The sequence below is a fragment of the Oncorhynchus gorbuscha genome, linkage group LG18, assembly GCF_021184085.1.
Source record: "Oncorhynchus gorbuscha isolate QuinsamMale2020 ecotype Even-year linkage group LG18, OgorEven_v1.0, whole genome shotgun sequence".
Taxonomy (NCBI): domain Eukaryota; kingdom Metazoa; phylum Chordata; class Actinopteri; order Salmoniformes; family Salmonidae; genus Oncorhynchus; species Oncorhynchus gorbuscha.
The window spans coordinates 30,338,378-30,359,607 of NC_060190.1; the positions used below are offsets into that span (position 1 = coordinate 30,338,378).

General features: G+C 40.3%; 1 protein-coding gene across 1 annotated transcript; it reads right to left on the reverse strand.

The window, feature by feature from the left end:
• Positions 1-1,632: 1,632 nt before the first annotated feature.
• LOC124002353 (1,25-dihydroxyvitamin D(3) 24-hydroxylase, mitochondrial-like) lies at positions 1,633-13,579 on the reverse strand. Its single transcript, XM_046309726.1, has 12 exons — positions 13,173-13,579; positions 12,820-13,010; positions 12,608-12,701; positions 12,426-12,519; positions 12,062-12,153; positions 11,446-11,557; positions 8,966-9,117; positions 8,123-8,289; positions 7,057-7,135; positions 6,752-6,949; positions 5,270-5,381; positions 1,633-2,843 (listed from the first exon to the last, which is right to left on the reverse strand). The coding sequence occupies exons 1-11, from the start codon at positions 13,431-13,433 to the stop codon at positions 5,271-5,273; spliced, it is 1,551 nt and encodes a 516-aa protein (XP_046165682.1). The 5' UTR covers positions 13,434-13,579; the 3' UTR covers positions 1,633-2,843; position 5,270.
• Positions 13,580-21,230: the final 7,651 nt, after the last annotated feature.

Genomic DNA, 21,230 nt, shown 5'->3' on the forward strand with positions numbered 1-21,230 from the left:
TTCCAAACACCTGAAGGTACCAAGTTCATCTGTGCAAACAATAGTACGCACGTATAAACACATGAGACCACGCAGCTGTCATACAGCTTAGGAAGGAGACACATCCTGTCTCTTAGAGATGAATGTACTTTGGTGCGAAAAGTGCAAATCAATCCCAGAACAACAGCAAAGGACTTGTGAAGATGCTGGAGGAAACAGATACAAAAGTATCTATATCCACAGAAGAACGAGTCCTATATCGACATAAACTGAAAGGCCGCTCAGCAAGGAAGAAGCCACTGCTCCAAAATCGCCATAAAAAAGACAGATTACGGTTTGCAACTGCAAATGGGGACAAAGATCATACTTTTTGGAGAAATGTCCTCTGGTCTGATGAAACAAAAATAGAACTGTTTGGCCATAATGACCATGGTTATGTTTGGAGGAAAAGGGGGAGGCTTTCAAGCCGAAGAACACCATCCCAACTGTGAAGCACGGGGGTGGCAGCATCATGTTGTGGGGGTGCTTTGCTGCAGGAGGGACTGGTGCACTTCACAAAATAGATGGCATCATGAGGGAGGACAATTATGTGGATATATTGAAGCGACATCTCAAGACATCAGTCAAGATGTTAAAGCTTGGTCGCAAATGGTTCTTCCAATTGGAAAATGACCCCAAGCATACTTCCAAATTTGTGGCAAAATGGCTTAAGGACAACAAAGTCAAGGTATTGGAGTGGCCATCACAAATCCCTGACCTCAGTCATATAGAACATTTGTGGGCCGAACTGAAAAGGCGTGTGCGAGCAAGGAGGCCTACAAACTTGACTCAGTTACACCAGCTCTGTCAGGAGGAAAGGGCCAAAATTCACCAAACTTATTGTGGAAAGCTTGTAGAAGGCTACCCAAAACGGTTGACCCAAGTTAAACAATTTTCAAGGTAATACTACCAACTACTAATTGAGTGTATGTAAACTTCTGACCCACTGGGAATGTGATGAAAGAAATAAAAGCTGAAATAAATTGTTCGCTCTACTATTATTCTGACATTTCACATTGTTAAAATAAAGTGGTGATCCTAACTTACCTAAAACAGGGAATTTTTACTAGGATTAAATGTCAGGAATTGTGAAAAACTGAGTTTATATGTATTTGGCTGAAGTGTATGTAAACTTCCGACTTCAACTGTAACTAACTATATTATACTGATAATACTAATACATTGCTACAGAATTAATTTGACTATTTAATAATTACTAGATATATAGGACATCATTTTCTTTCCTGTATCACATTTATTGAATATGGCTGAATACAAACAGTGTAGTTCTTCCCTCTGTAATGCAATCAAACAAGCAAATCGTCAGTACAGAGGCAAAGTGAAGTCGCAATTCAACGGCTCAGACACGAGACACATGTGGCAGGTTCTACAGGCAATCACGGACTACAAAGAGAAAACCAGCCACGTCGTGGACACTTACGTCTTGATTCAGACACAGAGCCTCGAGCTTAATAAAGAGCTTGGAAGGTACTATGGTGTTGAATGCTGAGCTATAGTCAATGAATAGCATTCTTATATACAGTGAGGGAAAAAAGTATTGAATCCCCTGCTGATTTTATATGTTTGTCCACTGACAAAGAAATGATCAATCTGTAATTTTAATGGTAGGTTTATTTGAACAGGGAGAGACATCCTTAACATTTACAGTGAGATAGACATATGAAGTCTAATATAGTAAAAAAAAAACAACTCTCTAGTCCATGCCGATAGCAAGCATACTCATAACATGACGCAGTCACCACCATGCTTGAAAATATGAAGAGTGGTACTCAGTGGTGTTGGATTTATGCCAAACCTAATGCTTTGTATTCAGGACATAAAGTTAATGTCTTTGTCACGTTTTGCCGTTTTACTTTAGTGCCTTATTGCAAACAGGATGTGGTAGTCAGATGATGTAGTCATAAAATAAAATGGTTCATATTATACCCGTCTATTACCATACAGCTACTTGTAATATTAAAGACAACTGTAGAAGATCACTGAATGGCAGAGGGGGGCAGTGTACATGACCTTTTATCGCTATAATATGTTTTGTTGCAAGAATAGACGTACGTAGTACTACGTACTATGGTGTGTGGATAGTTTAAGTAGCTATTGCTAATGCAGGTTTCACTTGAATAGGAGCCCTGAGCTGAGCAAAGAGCTGGTAAGATTACCATGGAGCATTCCATGACATTTTCACATGCAAATAGCACTTGATTACTATGATATACCAAAGCCATAAATCATTAGGTCCTTAGCTTTGGTGTGTGGCTATGATACAGTTGTACTAATCTTAAACCATATTCCGCAGAGTAATTACAATTTCAAACATTGAAAATACTGCAACAAAAAGAAAAAGTGGATGAAATATATTCTCTCTAAGAATTACAATGTCTTAAATGTACATCATGTTGACACTATTATTGCACTTCATACACAATGGAAAAAAAATACACAAGTAGCCTTTATACATGTAATGTATATACTTTAACATACAAAGACAACATATACAAAAGTCATAATTTATTTAACATTTTCGACATAAGAACAGTTGTTTAAGATTAGTGGGCAGTAAAGTGCAGTTGTCTTACAACACAAGCTAAAAGTTATTGGTCAACAAGTAGGCTAACTCTCATAGTTAATAGTATAAATGAATTTATATTAGTTTGAGGTATATGTGACAGGATTACATACAAATATATTTAGATCTGATATTTTCTCTTTGTTATTTACAGAGCAGCAATAAAGGGAGTCTCTCTGGACATTCAGGTCTAGAACTATTATCTTTCTGTAGTGAGGTCCAAATGATCTGTATTTGAAGCCTGTTTTGGAGAAAATAACACATGGAATCAAATACAACATTTCACAACCTGCTAATATATGCTTTCTTATTTTTTTGGAGATGAATGTACCTTTTTATAGTTATACATTGTGTGTTTATACAACGGGTGTGCCTAATCCTGAATGCTGATTGTTTAAAACCGCATTCTAGCTGGTGTCTATTCCACAAGTGTGTGTGTGTTATATTAATTTGAGATATGAGATATATATCTATTTATACAATATACAGTACCAGTCAAAGGTTTGGACACACCTACTCATTAAAGGGTTTCTCTTTATTTTTCCTCTTCTCTACATTGTAGAATAATAGTGAAGACATCAAAACCGATGCTCATGTGTCTTGGCTGTTCTTGCCATTATATGGACTTGGTATTTTACCAAATAGGGCTATCGTCTGTATACCACCACTACGTTATCACACCACAACTGATTGGTTCAAACACATTAAGAAGGAAAGAAATTCCACAAATTCACTTTAACAAGGCACAGCTGTTAATTGAAATGCATTTCAGGTGACTACCTCATGAAGCTGATTGAGAGAATGTCAAGAGTTGGCAAAGCTGTCATCAAGGCAAAGGGGGCTACTATGAAGAATCTCAAATATAAAATATATTTTGATTTTATTAACATTTTTTTGGTTACTACATGATTCCATATGTGTTATTTCATAGTTTTGATCTCTTCACTATTGTTCTACAATGTAGAAAATAGTAAAAATAAAGAAAGTAGGTGTGTCCAAATTTTTGACTGGTACTGTATATATTGTCTTTACTCTGATTTACAGTGCATTCGGAAGGTATTCAGACCCTTGACTTTTCCCCCAAAAAATTGTTACAGCCTTGTTCTAAAATGGATTAAATATTTTTTTCCCCTCATCAATCTACTCACAATACCCCATAATGACAAAGCAAAAAACAGGTTTTTGGACATTTTTTTAAATATACAAAAAAACAACTCAAATATCACATTTACAAAAGTGTTCAAACCATTTACTCAATATTTTGTTGAAGCACCCTTGGCAGCGATTACAGCCTTGAGTTTTCTTGGGTATGACACTACAAGCTTGGCACATTAATATTTGGGGAGTTTCTCTCATTCCTCTCTGCAGATCCGCTCATCCTTTGTCAGGTTGGTTGAGGAGCGTTGCAGCACAGATATTTTCAGGTCTTTCCAGGTTCATGTCCGGGATCTGGCTGGGCCACTCAAGAACATTCAAAGACTTTTCCCGAAGCCACTCCTGTGTTCATGGCTGTGTGCTTATTGTTATTGTCCTGTTGAAATGTGAACCTTCACCCCAGTCTGAGGTCCTGAGCGCTCTGGAGCATGTTTTCATCAAGGATCTCACTATACTTTGCTCCGTTTATCTTTGTCTCGATCCTGACTAGTCTCCCAGTCTCCGCCGCTAATAAACATCCCCACAGCAAGATGCTGCTACCACCATGCTTCACCGTAGGGATGGTGCCAGGTGTCCTCCAGATGCGACGCTCGGCATTCGGGCCAAAGAGTTCAATCTTGGTTCCACCAGACCAGAGAATCTTGTTTCTCATGGTCTGAGAGTCTTTAGGTGCCTTTTTAGCAATTCCAAACGGGCTGTCATGTGCATTTTACTGAGGAGTGGCTTCCGTCTGGCCACTCTACCATAAAGGCCTGATTGGTGGAGTGCTACAGAGATGGTTGTACTTCTGGAAGTTTCTCCCAACTCCACAGAGGAACTCTAGAGCTCTGTCAGAGTGACCATCAGGTTCTTGGTCACCTCCCTGACCAAGGTTCTTCTCCCCCGATTGCTCAGTTTAGCCTGGCGGCCAGCTCTAGGAAGAGTCTTGGTCGTCCCAAACATCTTCCATTTAAGAATGATGTAGGCCAATGTGTTCTTGGGGATCTTCAATACTGCAGAAATATTTTGGTACCCTTCCACAGATCTGTGCCTCGAAACAATCCTGTATTGGAGCTCTACGGACAATTCCTTCAACCTCATGGCTTGGTTTTTGCTCTGACATGGACTGTCAACTGTGGAGCCGTATATAGACAGGTGTGTGCCTTTCAAATGATGTCCAATCAATTGAATTGACCGTAGAAACATCTTAAGGATGATCAATGGAAACACGAACACCTGAGCTTAATTTTGAGTCTCATAGCAAAATGTCTGAATACTTATGTAAATAAGGTATTTCTGTTTTTTATTTGGAATATATTTGCAAAAATGTATACAAACCTGTTTTTGCTTTGTCATTATGGGGTAGTGTGTGTTGATTTCTGATTATTATTAAAAACATGTATTCCATTTTAGAATAAGACTAAGGTAACAAAATGTGAAAAAGTCGAGGGGTCTGAATACTTTCCGAAGGCACTGTAAGTTTCAGTATATGTATGATTTTGAGGTATATTCAAGGGTGAATGTTATTCTTACCTCATCGTCTAATGAAAGCCACAGGGAGTTCACGGTTGGGAACAAGTGTCCCCGAATGGATCGTTTCAACTGGTTCACTATCTGTCGCCACAATTTCATAATCTCTGATGACCTGATAGAAAGACGGGAAAAATGAGCAATCATTAGATTATGAAGGGCATCTAAAAGGACAACCAGTATCAATTGAGGTAAGACTCACATGGTGACATAAAACAATTTTTCAAGGTTAACACACATTGCAGGACAAAGTCTTCTTGGAACCTAAAGTTATAACAGTGCCTTCAGAAAGTATTCATACCCCTTGACTTTTTTAACATTTTGTTGTGTTACAGCCTGAATTCAATATGAATATAATGACAAAGTGAAAACATGTTTTTAGAAATGTTTGCAAATATATTGAAAATTAAATACAGAAATATCTCATTTACATAAGTATTCACACCCCTAAGTCAATACATGTTTACATGTTAGAATCACCGTTGGCAGCAATTACAGCTGTGAGTCTTTCTGGGTAAGTCTCTACAAGTTTTGCACACCAGTATTGTACAATATTTGCACATTGTTATTTAGAAAATTATTCAAGCTCTGTCAAGTTGGTTGTTGATCATTGCTAGACAGCCATTTTCAAGTCTTGCCATAGATTTTCAAGCCGGTTTAACTCAAAACTGTCACTAGACCACTTAAGAACATTCAATGTCATAAGCATCTCCAGTGTATATTTGTCCTTATGTTTTAAGTTATTGTCCTGCTGAAAGGTGAATTTGTCTCCCTGTGTCTGTTAGAAAGAACACTGAACCAGGTTTTTCTCTAGGTTTTTACCTGCGCCTAGCTCTATTCTGTTTTATCCTAAAACAACTCTCTAGTCCATGCCGATAGCAAGCATACTCATAACATGACGCAGTCACCACCATGCTTGAAAATATGAAGAGTGGTACTCAGTGGTGTTGGATTTATGCCAAACCTAATGCTTTGTATTCAGGACATAAAGTTAATGTCTTTGTCATGTTTTGCCGTTTTACTTTAGTGCCTTATTGCAAACAGGATGTGGTAGTCAGATGATGTAGTCATAAAAAAATTATGTTCAACACTATGATTGCACACAGAGTGAGTCCATTCAACTTATTATGTTACTTGTTTAGCAGAGGTTTACTCCTGAACTTATTTAAGCTTGCCATAACAAAGGGGTTGAAAACTTATTGAGGCATTTCAGCTTTTTATTTTGAATGAATTTGTAACAATTTCTAAAAACATAATTATTGGGGTATTGTATATTGGCTAGTGACACAAAATATAAATTGAACCCATTTTCAATTCAGGCTAGAACACAACGTATGTGAAAAGGGACTGTACACATTGAAACCTGACGCAGGAAGACGGAGTAATATACTGTATATCGCCCACAGGTGTTAAGCCCAACCTGCGGTAATACTACAATGTTGGCAACTTGGTGGCCACTTTGGGGGCACAGGAGGTTGTTCTTACCCAGCAGAGTGCCAACTGCAGCTGTAGCTCTGCCAGACGCCGCCCAATACACATCCTCTTCCCAACACCAAACGGCACATGGGCAAAGGGGTTGATGGTACTGCTCTCTTTTAGCCAACGCTCTGGCTTAAACCGGCTGCTGTCGTGGAAGTATTCCTCATTGGCACCCTGAGCATGGCTGTTGATCATCAACACTGTCTGCAAATGAAAAATAAAAATCAATCAAATCAAATGTTAAATGAGCCGAGACTGTAATCGCCCCAACATGAGCTCTTAAATGATGGAAAACGAAGTAATCCATTTACCCCCTTGGGAATGGAGTAATCCCCCAACACAGTGTCTTTGTCTAAGGTCCGACTCGTGAAGGGAACTGACGGCGATAACCTGCAGGAATTTGAAAAAAGTGTTTGGAAATATAGTCTTGAAGCAGGAGGATACATGTACGTGTAAGCTATTTAGGATCAGTTAAACATACTCAAACCTTTTTTTAAAGACCATTTGAAAGGAAAATAGCTCATTTGTCAAAATTCATAGACATTATCTGTGTGAGTTTCTGCATTAAACAACAACAAAAAACACTTATAAATCGAAATGTCTGTATATTAAAAAGAAGACCGATTAACCCTAAAATATTTTTCTTTCAACTCGCCAAATTGAGCCCCGTTTCAAATTTTCACTCTTTGAGAATAACTTTTCTCAACGCGAGATGCGCATCACTTCACACTGCCAATTTTTGTTCATTCGAAAAAATATTCTGTTCTATTTTATTCTGATATATCACATAGTTTGTTTTACTATAAATTAGGTGTGTGTTGCTGACTGTGATAAGGGCTTGGGAAATAAAAGTGTATTGTCTGCTAAATTAACAAAACAAGGCTATGCCATTGCACAGTAATAGGCTTCTACAAGCAAGCTCCACTGCTGAGGTTACTGCCTTTTTGAAGATTGTGTTCCACAATATAATATAACTAGTTGACTTTGTTGTTTCAATAAATCAGTCTTAAATGGCACTTGTTTTTTTATTGACTGAATATATATTGTGCAATTTAGAAATTAGGATTTGTTATCTGTCATGGTTACGATAAAAAGTACTCAAGTTCAATATATTTAATATGGATTCCCCCTGTGAAGAAACAGTGTAGAATTGCAGGAAATGGTTTAAAAATTGCAACAACAAATATTTGATTTATTTTTGTGTTTCATTAAAAATTATTGTCATTTTTTTTGCGCACCCACTTTCAGACAAAGTCAAGCGCCCATGCCTCAACTAATTTGTTTTGGACTTGTGTACCGGTTTGAATGACATACAGTACACGATGACTGCAGTGTTATTGTTTTTGCGTCACATCCCAGTGGAATGTCTTACTGTACCTCATGGATTCCTTGAGGCAGGCCTTGATGTAGGGCATTCTCTGGAGGTGCTTGGCACTGGGAGTCTGACTAGCAGGCAGAACCTCTCTGATTTCTTGGAGCAGCTTCTTCTGAACGCAGGGGTTACGGGAGAGGTTGAAAATAGCCCACAGCATGCTGTTGGCAGTCTAGAAAACATCAACAGAGAGAGAGAGAGAGAAAGAGAGAGAGAGAGAGAGAGAGAGAGAGAGAGAGAGAGAGAGAGAGAGAGAGAGAGAGAGAGAGAGAGAGAGAGAGAGAGAGAGTCAGACTCATTCAGGGAGATACTATATACTGCATTCCATAGAGGGGGTCCTACAGTAGATGGAGCTGAGGAATGTGAGGGGTTCCTCAAGGGCTGTTTCTGTCACATCTGTCACATCTGGACTGCAGACCAGATGACCTCAGCCTTTGAACCACTACTATTACAGTTTGCACCGGTTTGTTTCTTCTCTCACAGGGAGGGAATACCACTTCAAGCGTAGAGTAAATTAGTTAAAACAATGTATGGGAGCAAGAAATGAAGTAAGGTGAAAGTCATCAACAATAAAGGAGTGTCGTGTTTTCCCCTCTTATTTTTCAGAGCAAAATAGGCGCTGGTGCAAGTGAATGATAAATCTGTCCCTGTTCTTGTTTGTAAAACCGAGATTCAAATCCGGGTCCCGCTAAGCTTAAACCTAGGCATTAAGCAAGTCTTCAGGTGACAAGCAATGTAACTCATCACAGTTCCCTGGAAAAATTTGAGGACTATCACAAGGAAGGATGCTCATCATGCAAGTGTGGTTCACCGAACCATCTCTGTTACATTTGTCAACTGATCCTTACCGTCTCCACTCCTCCGATCTGGAGCTCTGTGATGGCGGCGTACAGCTCTTTCTTGGACAGGTGACTGTGGCGGTAGATGTCACACAGGAAGTCGTCACTGGGCCCTGTTGCCCCTGCATGGCGCTTTATCTTCTTGTCAATGTAGACTTTGGCTGAGGACAACAACAAGAGACAAACGCGAAATAATTAACTGAAAGATATTTTTTTTAAAGCTAGGTAACAATGACTGCATATAGTCCATTTTTAAAGCCACTCGAAATGGTCAACTTTATTCACCAAAACATGGATTCTATTTGTGAAAAGCTGTAACCAGTCATAAACAATGATAATTGTAAACTTCTACAAACAAGTAAACAATATTTAACAAGCCATAAAATGCCCTCACTTCCATTCCCTATCGCAACTTTCAAAAGCCCTCAACCATCTTTTATCTACTGAACCTGGCCACGAGGATCATTTTTATTCATTTAACCTTTATTTAACTAGGCAAGTCACTTAAGAACAAATTCTTAATTACAATGACGTATAGGAGGGGAATGAGAGTTGAGCCCCCTTAAATGCAACACAAATCAAAATAATGCTAATTCTTTGAACTGCTACAATGGTAAAAGCGTTTTCAAAATCAGTGGAACCCAAGACTGTTCCCAGGGCAGGCCTGGTTGTAGCTAGATATGTTCGATTTGGCATCGGGGACAATTTTAGGATTTTACCAAACCCTAACTTGCTTCGTTAATTCGCCTAACCTGTCATGTTAACTAGTCTAACCTGCTGTGTAAGTACTCTTAACCTGCTATGAAAAGTCACTTCTGCAAGTCAAAACTGGCGGACCTGCCCTGAGAGCAGTGTGAGTATACACTAATGCGATACAGCCCACCTCTGTGGTTTAAAAAGACAAATCCCATTGTGACTGCACTTGTCATCCCGTGACAGTCCTGTATTTTAGTCCCTTTTCATGTGTCCCGACTTTTATTTTTACAAGAAGGTTGTTTTGTCACCAAGGAGTATCGATCAATCCAGGCTACAAGAGTGAAGTTCTAATGACAATCGCCAAATGTCATTACACTTTGTGTTTTTGATTTTATGCAGGAATTATTTGGGTGGACTGAATGTGTGTAGGTAGCCTACTTTTTTAAGTGATTTGTTTGACAATCAGATGAAAACATCAGGACAGGTTGTGTTTTTCCTTTTTTTCCAATGACATGTCTTGACAATTAGGCCTTAAAGCCACACACACACACACAAAAAAGAGCCCCCCCCCCCCCGCACCTGTGTATATACATATATGTGTGTGTAAGAGAGGGTGGACAGGTGCCTACAAGCCACCGGCAAAAGCAAGCAGCACAACAGACGATCCGTAGCAAGTCCCTGAGCCAACATTCCTCTCCCACGTATCCTCCTCCCCTCCATCCCTGTTCCCGCTACTACAAATATTTGGCAGTGTTCTCCCCCTTAGGTCATTCGGTTTACTACAACTCTGATTGTGTTGTGTAAGAGGGGGTGAGCCAAGTGCATGGATCGCAGACAGTGGTGTAAAGTACTTAAGTAAACATGCTCAAACACTACTAAAGTAATTGTTGGGGTATCGGTACTTTATCATTTATATTTGACAACTTTTACTTCAGTGTATTCATAAATAAAATAAAAATACCTTTTACTCCATACATTTTCCGTGACACCCAAAAGTACTGGTTACATTTCGAACACTTAGCAGGACAGGAAAATGGTCCAATTCATCCCTACTGCCTCTGATCTGGCAGACTCACTAAACACAAATGCATCATTTGTAAATTATCTCTGAGTGTTGGAGTGTGCCCTGGCTATTTGTACAAAGTAAAAACAAGAAAATGGTGCTGTCTGCTTTGCTTAATATAAGGAATTTGAAATGACTTTTACATTTTGATACTTAAGTATATTTTAGCAATTACATTTACTTTGATACTTAAGTATATTTAGAACCACATACTTTTAGACTTTTACTCAAGTAGTATTTTGCTGGGTGACTTTTACTTGAGTAGTTTTCTATTAAGGTATCAATACTTTTACTCAAATATCACAATTGAGTACTTTTTTCCACCACTCATTGCAGAGGCACCCGGTTCATATCTCTCTCTCTCTCCTATCACCTGACTGGAAATTTGCTCAAAGCGGTTCTTGGGTAATACGTCATCTGGACACGCTCCGGGTGGAAGGATTGGGGGGTGTCAAGAGAGGGGTTGGAAGTGAACGTGGCAGGCATTGAGGTTTCATCAGAGGGAGAGATGACATGGAGATGAGGTCACTTAGAGGGAGGGCAGTTGGAAGTGACTAGGGGGGGTGCTTTAGCGGTGGTTGGGTGCAATGTGGTTTCTTTAGTGGTGGTTGGCAGCGAGATCAGAGGGCATTGAGGTTTTAGGGTGAGAGAGTGTACATGGAGGGGAGGTTTCTTTAGAGGGATGGGGAGGGGACCGAGAGTCGGGGGGCATTGTAGGAGGAGTTTTTACCTGTACTGAATATACGGTCCCATGCCGTGGTGTGGTCCTGCCATGTTTTGGTGTTCAGTTTTTTGTGGAGCTCCACTGGCGTGACCATCATGGCGCCAAATGTGCTCATCATCTACACATCCACAGAGAGAGAGAGAGGGGAAGAGAGAGAGAGAGAGAGAGACTTTAAATGTAACAATCAAATAAAGACATACAGTACATGACAATGTAACAATTTCTAGTTGCAACCAGTCATTTTCAAAGTCTACCTCCAGTGTTTCAATATCAACTTATAGCACAGGACCATGGTTACTATAACAAAATGTTGTTTAAAAGATGTTGTAAATACATGCATGTCTCCTGGCTGCTGAAGATATTAGTTTGCCCCGGTAAATTCCTGCCTGCCCAGAGACCAGTTTCAGATAGTCTACTGATTCATCAGTAATTGTAGCAGTGGTGATTAGCCCACTCACTAAAGTGAACTGCACTCTATCTATAGGCTCAGAGCGATATCGCAGCTCTGTCACAAAAAGATCACTAAGATCATCCCCAAGCCAGGGGTTTTCAGCTGCACCCACAATAACTGTATCACTATATGCAGATAGTAACTGGATGTGTAAAATCAATGACCACTTACCGTCTTTATGGATGTGATAAAGGTCATAGCCTCCTCATTGACATTGTCATGCAGAAGTCCGAAGCGTTTGTCGTAGAGCACGAGGCAAATGGCTGTAATTAGATAATAAAACATTGAAAACATGAATTGAGCAACAACATGCATTAATGTGTTATTGATTAAACTTTTCCTCAGTAGCAAATCAATTATAATGTTCATTCATTCTAATAAGACTTTTACTTAATTAAAAAAAAATGCAATTATCATTAAAATAATTCAAAATGATTTAATACATCCACATTACATATAAGCAAAAATCTATATTGTAAATATGTATATCTAGCCACAAATATGTTATTTATATTATAAACAATAGGCTACTTACTCTCCATTGACCATTTATTCAATTCGAAGTACAAGTCCACAAATTGTCCATTGTCAGTCACTTGCCCAATTCTACTAACGAAATCGGCCAACACCTACATTTTGGAGACAATAAAAAAACATTATTTGATCAAATTCACCTTGAAATGTGCAGTTTTAACGCAGTTAAATTATCTTACAAACCTGGTTTATTTTTCCATCAAGTTTCGCGACTTCTGTGGGTTTCATAAATTTCTGCTGAAACGTGCTTCTCACCCTCTGCCAGTCTTCCCCTTCCCTGAAAATAATCAGGAAATATATTCATTAGTAGGCGACGTCTGTTAAAATAGATTACCTGTGTATTTCTGTTGAGCAAATATCATGATATCATAGGAATACTGAAAAGTGCCAATTACAGAATAAGAAGTCCATATGCCTCGTCTCTTAAGTCTCGGTATGCTTTCCAGGGTTTGATCTCCAGACGCTGTGGGTAAGCGCTCTCCTTTCTGTAGAGTGCCTCCACTAAGCAAGGTGCGCCAATATGGACCGATTCAAAGGCGCCGAGTTTCATGCGGAAAATCTTTCCGAATTTCTTATGGTAATCAATCTAAAAGGAAGAAATATCAGACACAAAACATTTAATCCACAAATAAAACAACTTAATTATTTATTAAAATGTAATAAAATAAAACATCTGTCGAATTGTTTTTAGTTATTATTCTTCATCGTATTATTCTTCTCGTTATAATATATTTTTGTTATAATTTACCAATGCATTGTGTTGTCTTTGCAGCCCTCCTTTGAGTAGCAGTTCTATCAAACTGCCAAATAAGGGCCAGTTGGTGGGTCCAGGTATCGAGTCCAGGCTCTGAGTCTGCGAGGGAAGACTGTGTCGACAAGGCGCAACCAATGTAGCATCCTTCGGGTTCAGGACGCACACTGAAGATGTTGGCTTGAAGTGCTGCAAACCAACCGTTTTCTTTTTTAACAATTCTACTATCTGTGGTACCTTTTGGATTTGTGCCCTCATTCTCGTGCTGTGATGGGCTAATAAAGAATAAATACTGGGACACGAATGAATGTATTTGCTTTGTTGGAAACTTGGAAGTTTCAGTGTTCTCGTTTCTTGGAACTGTGACGCCTATCACAATATATATACTCTAACAATGTTTATCCATAACCAATCAGGGATCGGGCTTGCATGGTGTGGCGGGCGAGCCCACACCATTCATTTATGGATCCAAACTGTGAGGATCGCATGACCCCAGACAGACGCAGAAAGTGCGCTTGCCTCATCACTTATAAATAAACATATCGGCCTAAACTGAAGGTGACGCAGTTCGCTTGAACCATCAGCAGTCACACTATGAGGGCATGTCAGCGATGAGGATGGCATGTTTTTGGTACCATGTTGTTGCCCTATAAAAGTGCTTACTCACTGAGTGTCAGTTGCCATCGTAATAACCTTGAACCTTGAGAAATGTTTGCTGGAGTGCTTAGGGGGAGCATGTGGGTTTTGTAATCCCCTAACACAGGAGCACACACATGGGTACAATCATAGTGCACACAAAACACAAACACACATGCATGACACTGACCAGTGGCGATTTTAGCATGTCAATTTTGGTGGGGCCAGCACAAAAAAGTGGGATGCATGCCAGCACTGCTACACCTGGTTATCAGCAGAGCCCTGTCTGACAGCGAAACAGTTCATTCAGCCTCGTTTCCCGCTTTAAAAAAACATAGCTGATATGGCTGACTTGCTTAAATACATGTGGTTTCTAATGACAATTAAGATGTACTTGCTATGCGTAGTCAATATAACTATTTTTTCAGCACTTTTGAAATGTACAGCAACAGAATTCAGATCATGGGCCGTTCTTACAGTGTTCTCCCTGTACACCAAGTCAGAACCATAGGATAAATAAAGGGGGCAAATAAGCAGCCAATGAAAGCTCTTACAATATTGGATGACTACATCCAACATACTACATATCTCTAAAACAGGTTATAGGCTACATGTGCACCACCAAGTTGGAACAGTAGGTGAACTTAAGAGGTGAAAAAATACCAAATGATTCGGGGCGGGTACATTGAACGCTGTTTGGGTATTTGGATGTCAGAAAATGTAAACGTCAAATAACACTATTTGACTAATTAAATAAGCTTTTATTTTGACACGTCAAATAACACAATTCCATTATAGAATGTTGTGTGTGCTGAATTTGCACAAGCAAGCCAAGCGCCACCACTACTATCAGTAGGACTGTTAAAGCTGTACAAAAGAAAGTCTGCAAACAATCACACACTGGCCATGAACGATGTGTTTACAATACCGCATTGGTGAAAATAGACCAAATTATTAGTGTGAGGCACATGGCTACTAACAGCATACAACACAACATACACTTAGTATTACTTTCTTATACATATCGTATACATATCGAATACATATCGCCCTGGCATATTACATCATTTAAGCAGCAGCATACAATACATTTTTTAAGGATCGTAACATTTCTTTAATTTTTGCCTAAAATGACATGCCCAAATCTAACTGCCTGTAGCTCAGGAACTGAAGCAAGGATATGCATATTCTTGATTCCATTTGAAAGGAAACACTTTGAAGTTTGTGGAAATGTGAAATTCATGTAGGAGAATATAACACATTAGATCTGGTAAAAGATAATACAAACATAAAAACCTGCATTTTTTTCTCCATCATCTTTGAAATGCAAGAGAAAGGCCATAATATAATATTGCAGTTTAGGTGCAGTTTAGATTTGGGCCACTAGATGACAGCAGTGTGCGCGCAAAGTTTCAGATTGATCCAGTGAAGCATTGTAATACTGGACAATATTTTGTGTCAAGTCTGCCCAAATGTGCCAAATTGGTCAATATACATTTTCTCCTGAGCCTTGACATATACACTCACTTTCACACATCTAGATGGCCGGGCGGGGTCGGTGTGGAGCCAGAAACAGCAGCGGTTCAAACTGTAGAACCCAGTTCCTACATTTGAATAAAAAATGGATTTTATCAAACAAAACTATGCTACATTTTATCTCTGGGACCCTCATGATGACAAATCAGAGCAAGATTACTGAATGTACGTACATGATTTACCTTCGGAGGTGAATGTAACAAACCAGTTGTTTTTTGTTGTTGTGCACTCTCCTCAAACAATAGTATGGTTTTCCCCCTGTAATAGCTACTGTGAATTGGACAGTGCAGTTAGATTCACAAAAAAATATAAACTTTCTGCCCATATAAGACATGACTATGTCCTGGAAAGTTGGCTGTTACTTACAACTGTCATGCTAATCACATTAGTGCACGTTAACTCAACCGTCCCGTAATAGGGACATCGATCCCGTAGAGGTTTTAAATTTGTGGGCAAATTTTGTCATCAAACTTTGTCATCAAAGTCTGGCATTCTCTGTATTTATGGTGGGAACTCAGGGGGAAAAACACAGCCACTCCACTGAATAGCAGGCTAGTGATTGCTTTGCAGTGCTTGCAGTTAGCCACTGATTCCTTGTTGAATTAGTGATTTCCACCTTGTTGTGTAATGGGTCCATGTCCAATGGCCGATGAGCACTGATACGTTTTTGCACCTGTTTCCAAATCCTCGTGACAATTATAGACAGAAATACTCCTCGGTTTCACCAGCTGTCCAGGTAGCTGGTCCGCAGACGAAGAAGCCGGATGTGGAGGTCCTGGGCTCACGTGGTTACACATGGTGTCACGACTTCCGCCGATGTTGGCTCCCCTGCCTGTTCGGGCGGTGCTCGGCGGTCATCGTCACCGTCCTACTAGCCACTACTGATCCCTTTTTCATTTGTCTGTTGGTTTTGTCTTATTAGTTTCACCTGTGTGTATTTTAGTTTAATTAGCGTCCTTATATATAGTAGGTTGTCCCGCCCTTGTTTTGTGCGGGATTGTTTTTGTTATCCTGTTATATGGTGTTTTTTCGTGTGTTTTATTCTCCGGACTATTTTGGTCCTGTGTTTGGGCTGGGTATTTTATTTGCCCTGTGTGTTGGCGTGACCGTCGTTTGTGCGCCGGAGAATAAACTGACAAATAACTGAAACCTGCTCTCTACGCCTGATTCCACCCACCTTCGTAATTCGTGACACATGGTCTGTGGTTGTGAAGCTGGTTGGACGTACTGCCAAATTCTTTAAAACAATGTTGGAAGCGTCTTATGGTAGAGAAATGAACATTCAAATCTCTGGCAACAGCTCTGGTGGAGATTCCTGCAGTCAGCATGCCAATTGCACGCTCCCTCAACTTGAGACGTCTGTTGCATTGTGTTGTGACAAAACGGCACATTTTAGTCCCAAGCGCAAGGTGCACCTGTGTAATGATCATGCTGTTTAATCAGCTTTTTGATATGCCACACCTCTCAAGTGGGTGGATTATCTTAGAAAAGGATAAATGCTCACTGACAGGGATGTAAACAAATTGGGCACAACATTTGAGAGAAGTAAGCCTTTTGTGAGTATGGAATATTTCCGGGATTTTATTTTATTTTAGCGCATGAAACTTGGGACCAACACTACATGTGTTTATATTTTTGTTCAGTTAAATTACCATTGGGGTACAATTAGGACTACAATAATGGTGTATCAGTTTATCTAATCTGCAGTCCCAGTCTACCAAATGCAAACTGAAAATATGTACACAAATGGGTGTGTCATGCCTCCTGTGAATATGATATCAAACATTTGTTTTTTGTGTGTGTGATTAGGAAACATCTTAAGGATTTCAGAAACGTTTCATGTGTTGAGATACTATTTTGGATAGATGTCGAAAGAGGTCACAGAAGACAGAAATGCAAAAGATGTCCCACTTATTCCGATATCATCAAACATCATCGGAGGTCGTTCAACACACTATTAATAGGCGTTTTGCCACCTGACTGAGGAAACAAAATAGATCTCTGTCACCTGTTTTTCCGCAAGGATCATTAACCTTTTGTAGGGTGGCAAGCTTTGACGCTGCATGTTGTCTCGGCTGTTTTGGAAGCACTCCCAGTTTCCCACTCTGTTTTTCTACACGGTCAATGACCCATCGAGTAGGTGTGCTTTCTTTCTCACTTTGAAGAGGTTATGTGACAATGAGGAGAAGAGATACACAGTTACTGACATGGACTGGGGTCTTCTCGAGGGAGTCGTAGAGAATTGACAGAAGAGGCCCATTGAAAGTCACATGCCTAATTTACTGAAGTTAATTCTTAATGTAGCACCAGTGCAGAACGTCATCTGACATGACACACACAAACACAGTATTACCCTGAGAGTGACAGTGCCCACCTCTGTCAGATGTCCTTCTTTCTCTCTTTATGACCGCCTCATTAAAAGATGAAAGCACTTAGGAGCTTCATGTTGCATGCTGGAAAGTGAGGGTTGTTTACCTCATTGTGACAGACAAGTTCAGATAACAGTGTTATGACAACTGGTGTACTGTGTAACATAGCTTACACTTCACATTTAAGCTTTGTTGAGATTCTTCTGTATCTCACATGCTCAGGAACTCACATGCTCAGGAACGCACATGCTCAGGAACTCACATGCTCAGGAACTCACATACTCAGGAATGCACATGCTCAGGAACGCACATGCTCAGGAACGCACATGCTCAGGAACTCACATGCTCAGGAACTCACATGCTCAGGAACTCACATGCTCAGGAACGCACATGCTCAGGAACGCACATGCTCGGGAACTCACATGCTCAGAAAGTGAGATTTACAGACAAAAGAAGACAAACATGTTGGGACAGTACAATAACCCAGCCATGCATATTCCCCACTCAGAGACCCACCATGGAAGCATGTGTGTACATGTGCACCGAAGTGTGTTCCATGTAAGTATAAACACATATACACGTGGGGCATTGTCCCCAAACCATTTTTCTTTCATCATTCATGTGTGTTTACAATCTCCTCTCTGGCAACCAAAAAAACTCCCCACCACTCACAGCACAGGTTAGTTACAACACCTGTCTGACTTTGGTGCTAGAAAGCAGGCAATGCCAAGGCTGTGTTGATATGAGAGGCACAGAAAGTCCTTAGGTCATTCTGTTGATCATATAAAAATGTGTTTCATGCTTTTTTAACTAGCAGTGACATAGCGAGTTGTTTTTAAAGTGCAGGCTGCATCTGCTCAACTCTTCCCACGCAGTTAAGCTTGGGGAGGGTGATGGGGGTGGGGGTGAGGGGGGTAATGGAGACACTACTTTGTTATGAGGCCCTGTGTGTGCGCTTGCGAAGCACCGGGTTCAGGAGGGTGCTTGTGTTCCCTGCTCTGAACTCCTGCACCCTTTAGCGAACGAGAGCGAGAGGGAGGGAGAGAAAGAGGGTGAGTGAGTGAGTAAGATAACATGCACCGTTTGACCTTGCTGCCAACGGAGTGGAAAACTGTGGTGGTGTGCCCCTCCATCTGTGATACGTTCCACACCGGGCCTCTAGCCTAATTTGCATTGATGTGACAACAACACCCATATCCCCTCCCACATTGAAACCCCCTCACCTGTGATAAGGGAGAGCTGGTGCCAGGTGTAACTCCAGAGTAGGAGAAGTCATCCTCTGTGCTCCCCAATAGGAAAGTGTTATTATGCTTTGTGTGCCTATCGCTACGATTACAACATGCTTCCCGCAATATCAAACCAGAACAGGGTTCACTTTGAGAAATACCACCCACCTCTAAGGGAACTATGCAGGCAGTGGGCGGCATTTACTAAGACAAGCATTTGGCCCGCAGGCCGGGAGTTTGAGACCCCTTGATCTACGGCTAAGGATTGCTAACTCTGGCTCTCGTGTCTCCAGGTTGGTGAAGTCATAACTATAACATGAGTGCCGTTGTATTCGGCACAACTCTTCAACCAATGAGATTTTAGTTAGCAGGCTAAGCAAGCTGGCGTTGCTAATAATACGTTATTTGTGATGCTTACAGTTGAAGTCAGAAGTTTACATACACCTTAGCCAAATACATTTAAACTCAGTTTTTCACATTTCCTGACATTTAATCCTAGTAAAAAATTAGGATTACCACTTTATTTTAACAATGTGAAATGTCAGAATAATAGTAGAGAGCATTATATATTTCAGCTTTTATTTATTTCATCACATTCCCAGTGGGTCAAAAATGTACATACACTCAATAAGTATTTGGTAGCATTGCCTTTAAAATTGTTTGACTTGGGTCAAATGTTTCGGGTAGCCTTCCACAAGCTTCCCACAATAAGTTGGGTGAACTTTGGCCCATTCTTCCTGACAGAGCTGGTGTAACTGAGGCAGGTTTGTAGGCCTCCTTGCTCGCACACACTTTTTCAGTTCTGCCCACAAACTTTCTATAGGAATGAGGTTAGGGCTTTGTGATGGCCACTCCAATACCTTGACTTTGTTGTCCTTAAGCCATTTTGCCACAACTTTGGAAGTATGCTTGGGGTCATTGTCCATTTGGAAGACCCATTTGCGACCAAGCTTTAACTTCCTGACTGATGTCTTGAGATGTTGCTCCAATATATCCACGTGATTTTCCTACCTCATGACGCCATCTAGTTTGTGAAGTGCACCAGTCCCTCCTGCAGCAAAGCACCCACACAACATGATGCTGCCACCCCCGTGCTTCACGGTTGTGATGGTGTTCTTTGGCTTGCCAAAGAGTTCTCTGGTCTGATGAAACAAAAATAGGACATTTATCCAAAAAGTACGATCTTTGTCTGCATGTGCAATTGCAAACCGTAGTCTGGCTTTTTATGGTGATTTTGGAGCAGTGACTTCTTCCTTGCTGAGCGGCCTTTCAGGTTATGTCGATATAGGACTTGTTTTACTGTGGATATAGATACTTTTATACCCGTTTCCTCGAGCATCTTCAAAGTCCTTTGCTGTTGTTCTAGGATTGATTTGTACTTTTTGCACCAAAGTACGTTCATCTCTAGGAGACAGAACACAACTTCTTCCTGAGCAGTATGATGGCTGCGTGGTCCCGTGGTGTTTATACTTACGTACTATCGTTGGAAAGATGAATGTGGTACCTTCAGGTGTTTGAAAATTGCTCCCAAGGATGAACCAGACTTGTGGAGTTCGCCATTTTGCTTTCTGTGGTCTTTGCTGACTTATTTTGATTTTCCCATGATGTCAAGCAAAGAGGCACTGAGTTTGAAGGTAGGCCTTGAAATACATCTACAGGTACACCTCCAATTGACTCAAATGATGTCAATTAGCCTATCAGAAGAATCTAAAGCCATGACATCAATTTCTGGAATTTTCCAAGCTGTTTAAAGGCACACTAAACTTAGTGTATGTAAACTTCTGACCCACTGAAATTGTGATTAAGTGTAAAAAATTGTTGGAAAAATGACTTGTGTCATGCACAAAGTAGATGTCCTAACCGACTTGCCAAACTGTAATTTGTTAACAAGCAATGTGTGGAGTGGTTGAAAAACGAGTTTTAAAGACTCCAACCTAAGTGTATGTAAACTTCGGTGCTCATCGGCCATTGGTAAAATATTACACAACAAGTTGGAAATCAGAAATGGTCACGTACTTTCAAAATTGAACCCAGAAGCAGACCAGGACAAGGAGAGTAGGAAGAAGGTGAGTATTTATTTACAAGTGAATGTGAATGGGTAGATTATATCCAGGTGGCGTAGCGGGCAGCGGTGGTGAGTTGATGGGAGTAAATAGGTGACTTCAATGGGGTAGCGGAATCCTCCGATGACCAGGCGGGAATGGGGTAAATGATCCAGGTGAGTAACTGAAGACAGAACCAACGGAGGTAAGTTTAAGGCAAGCAATACGTTAAAAAATATATATTTA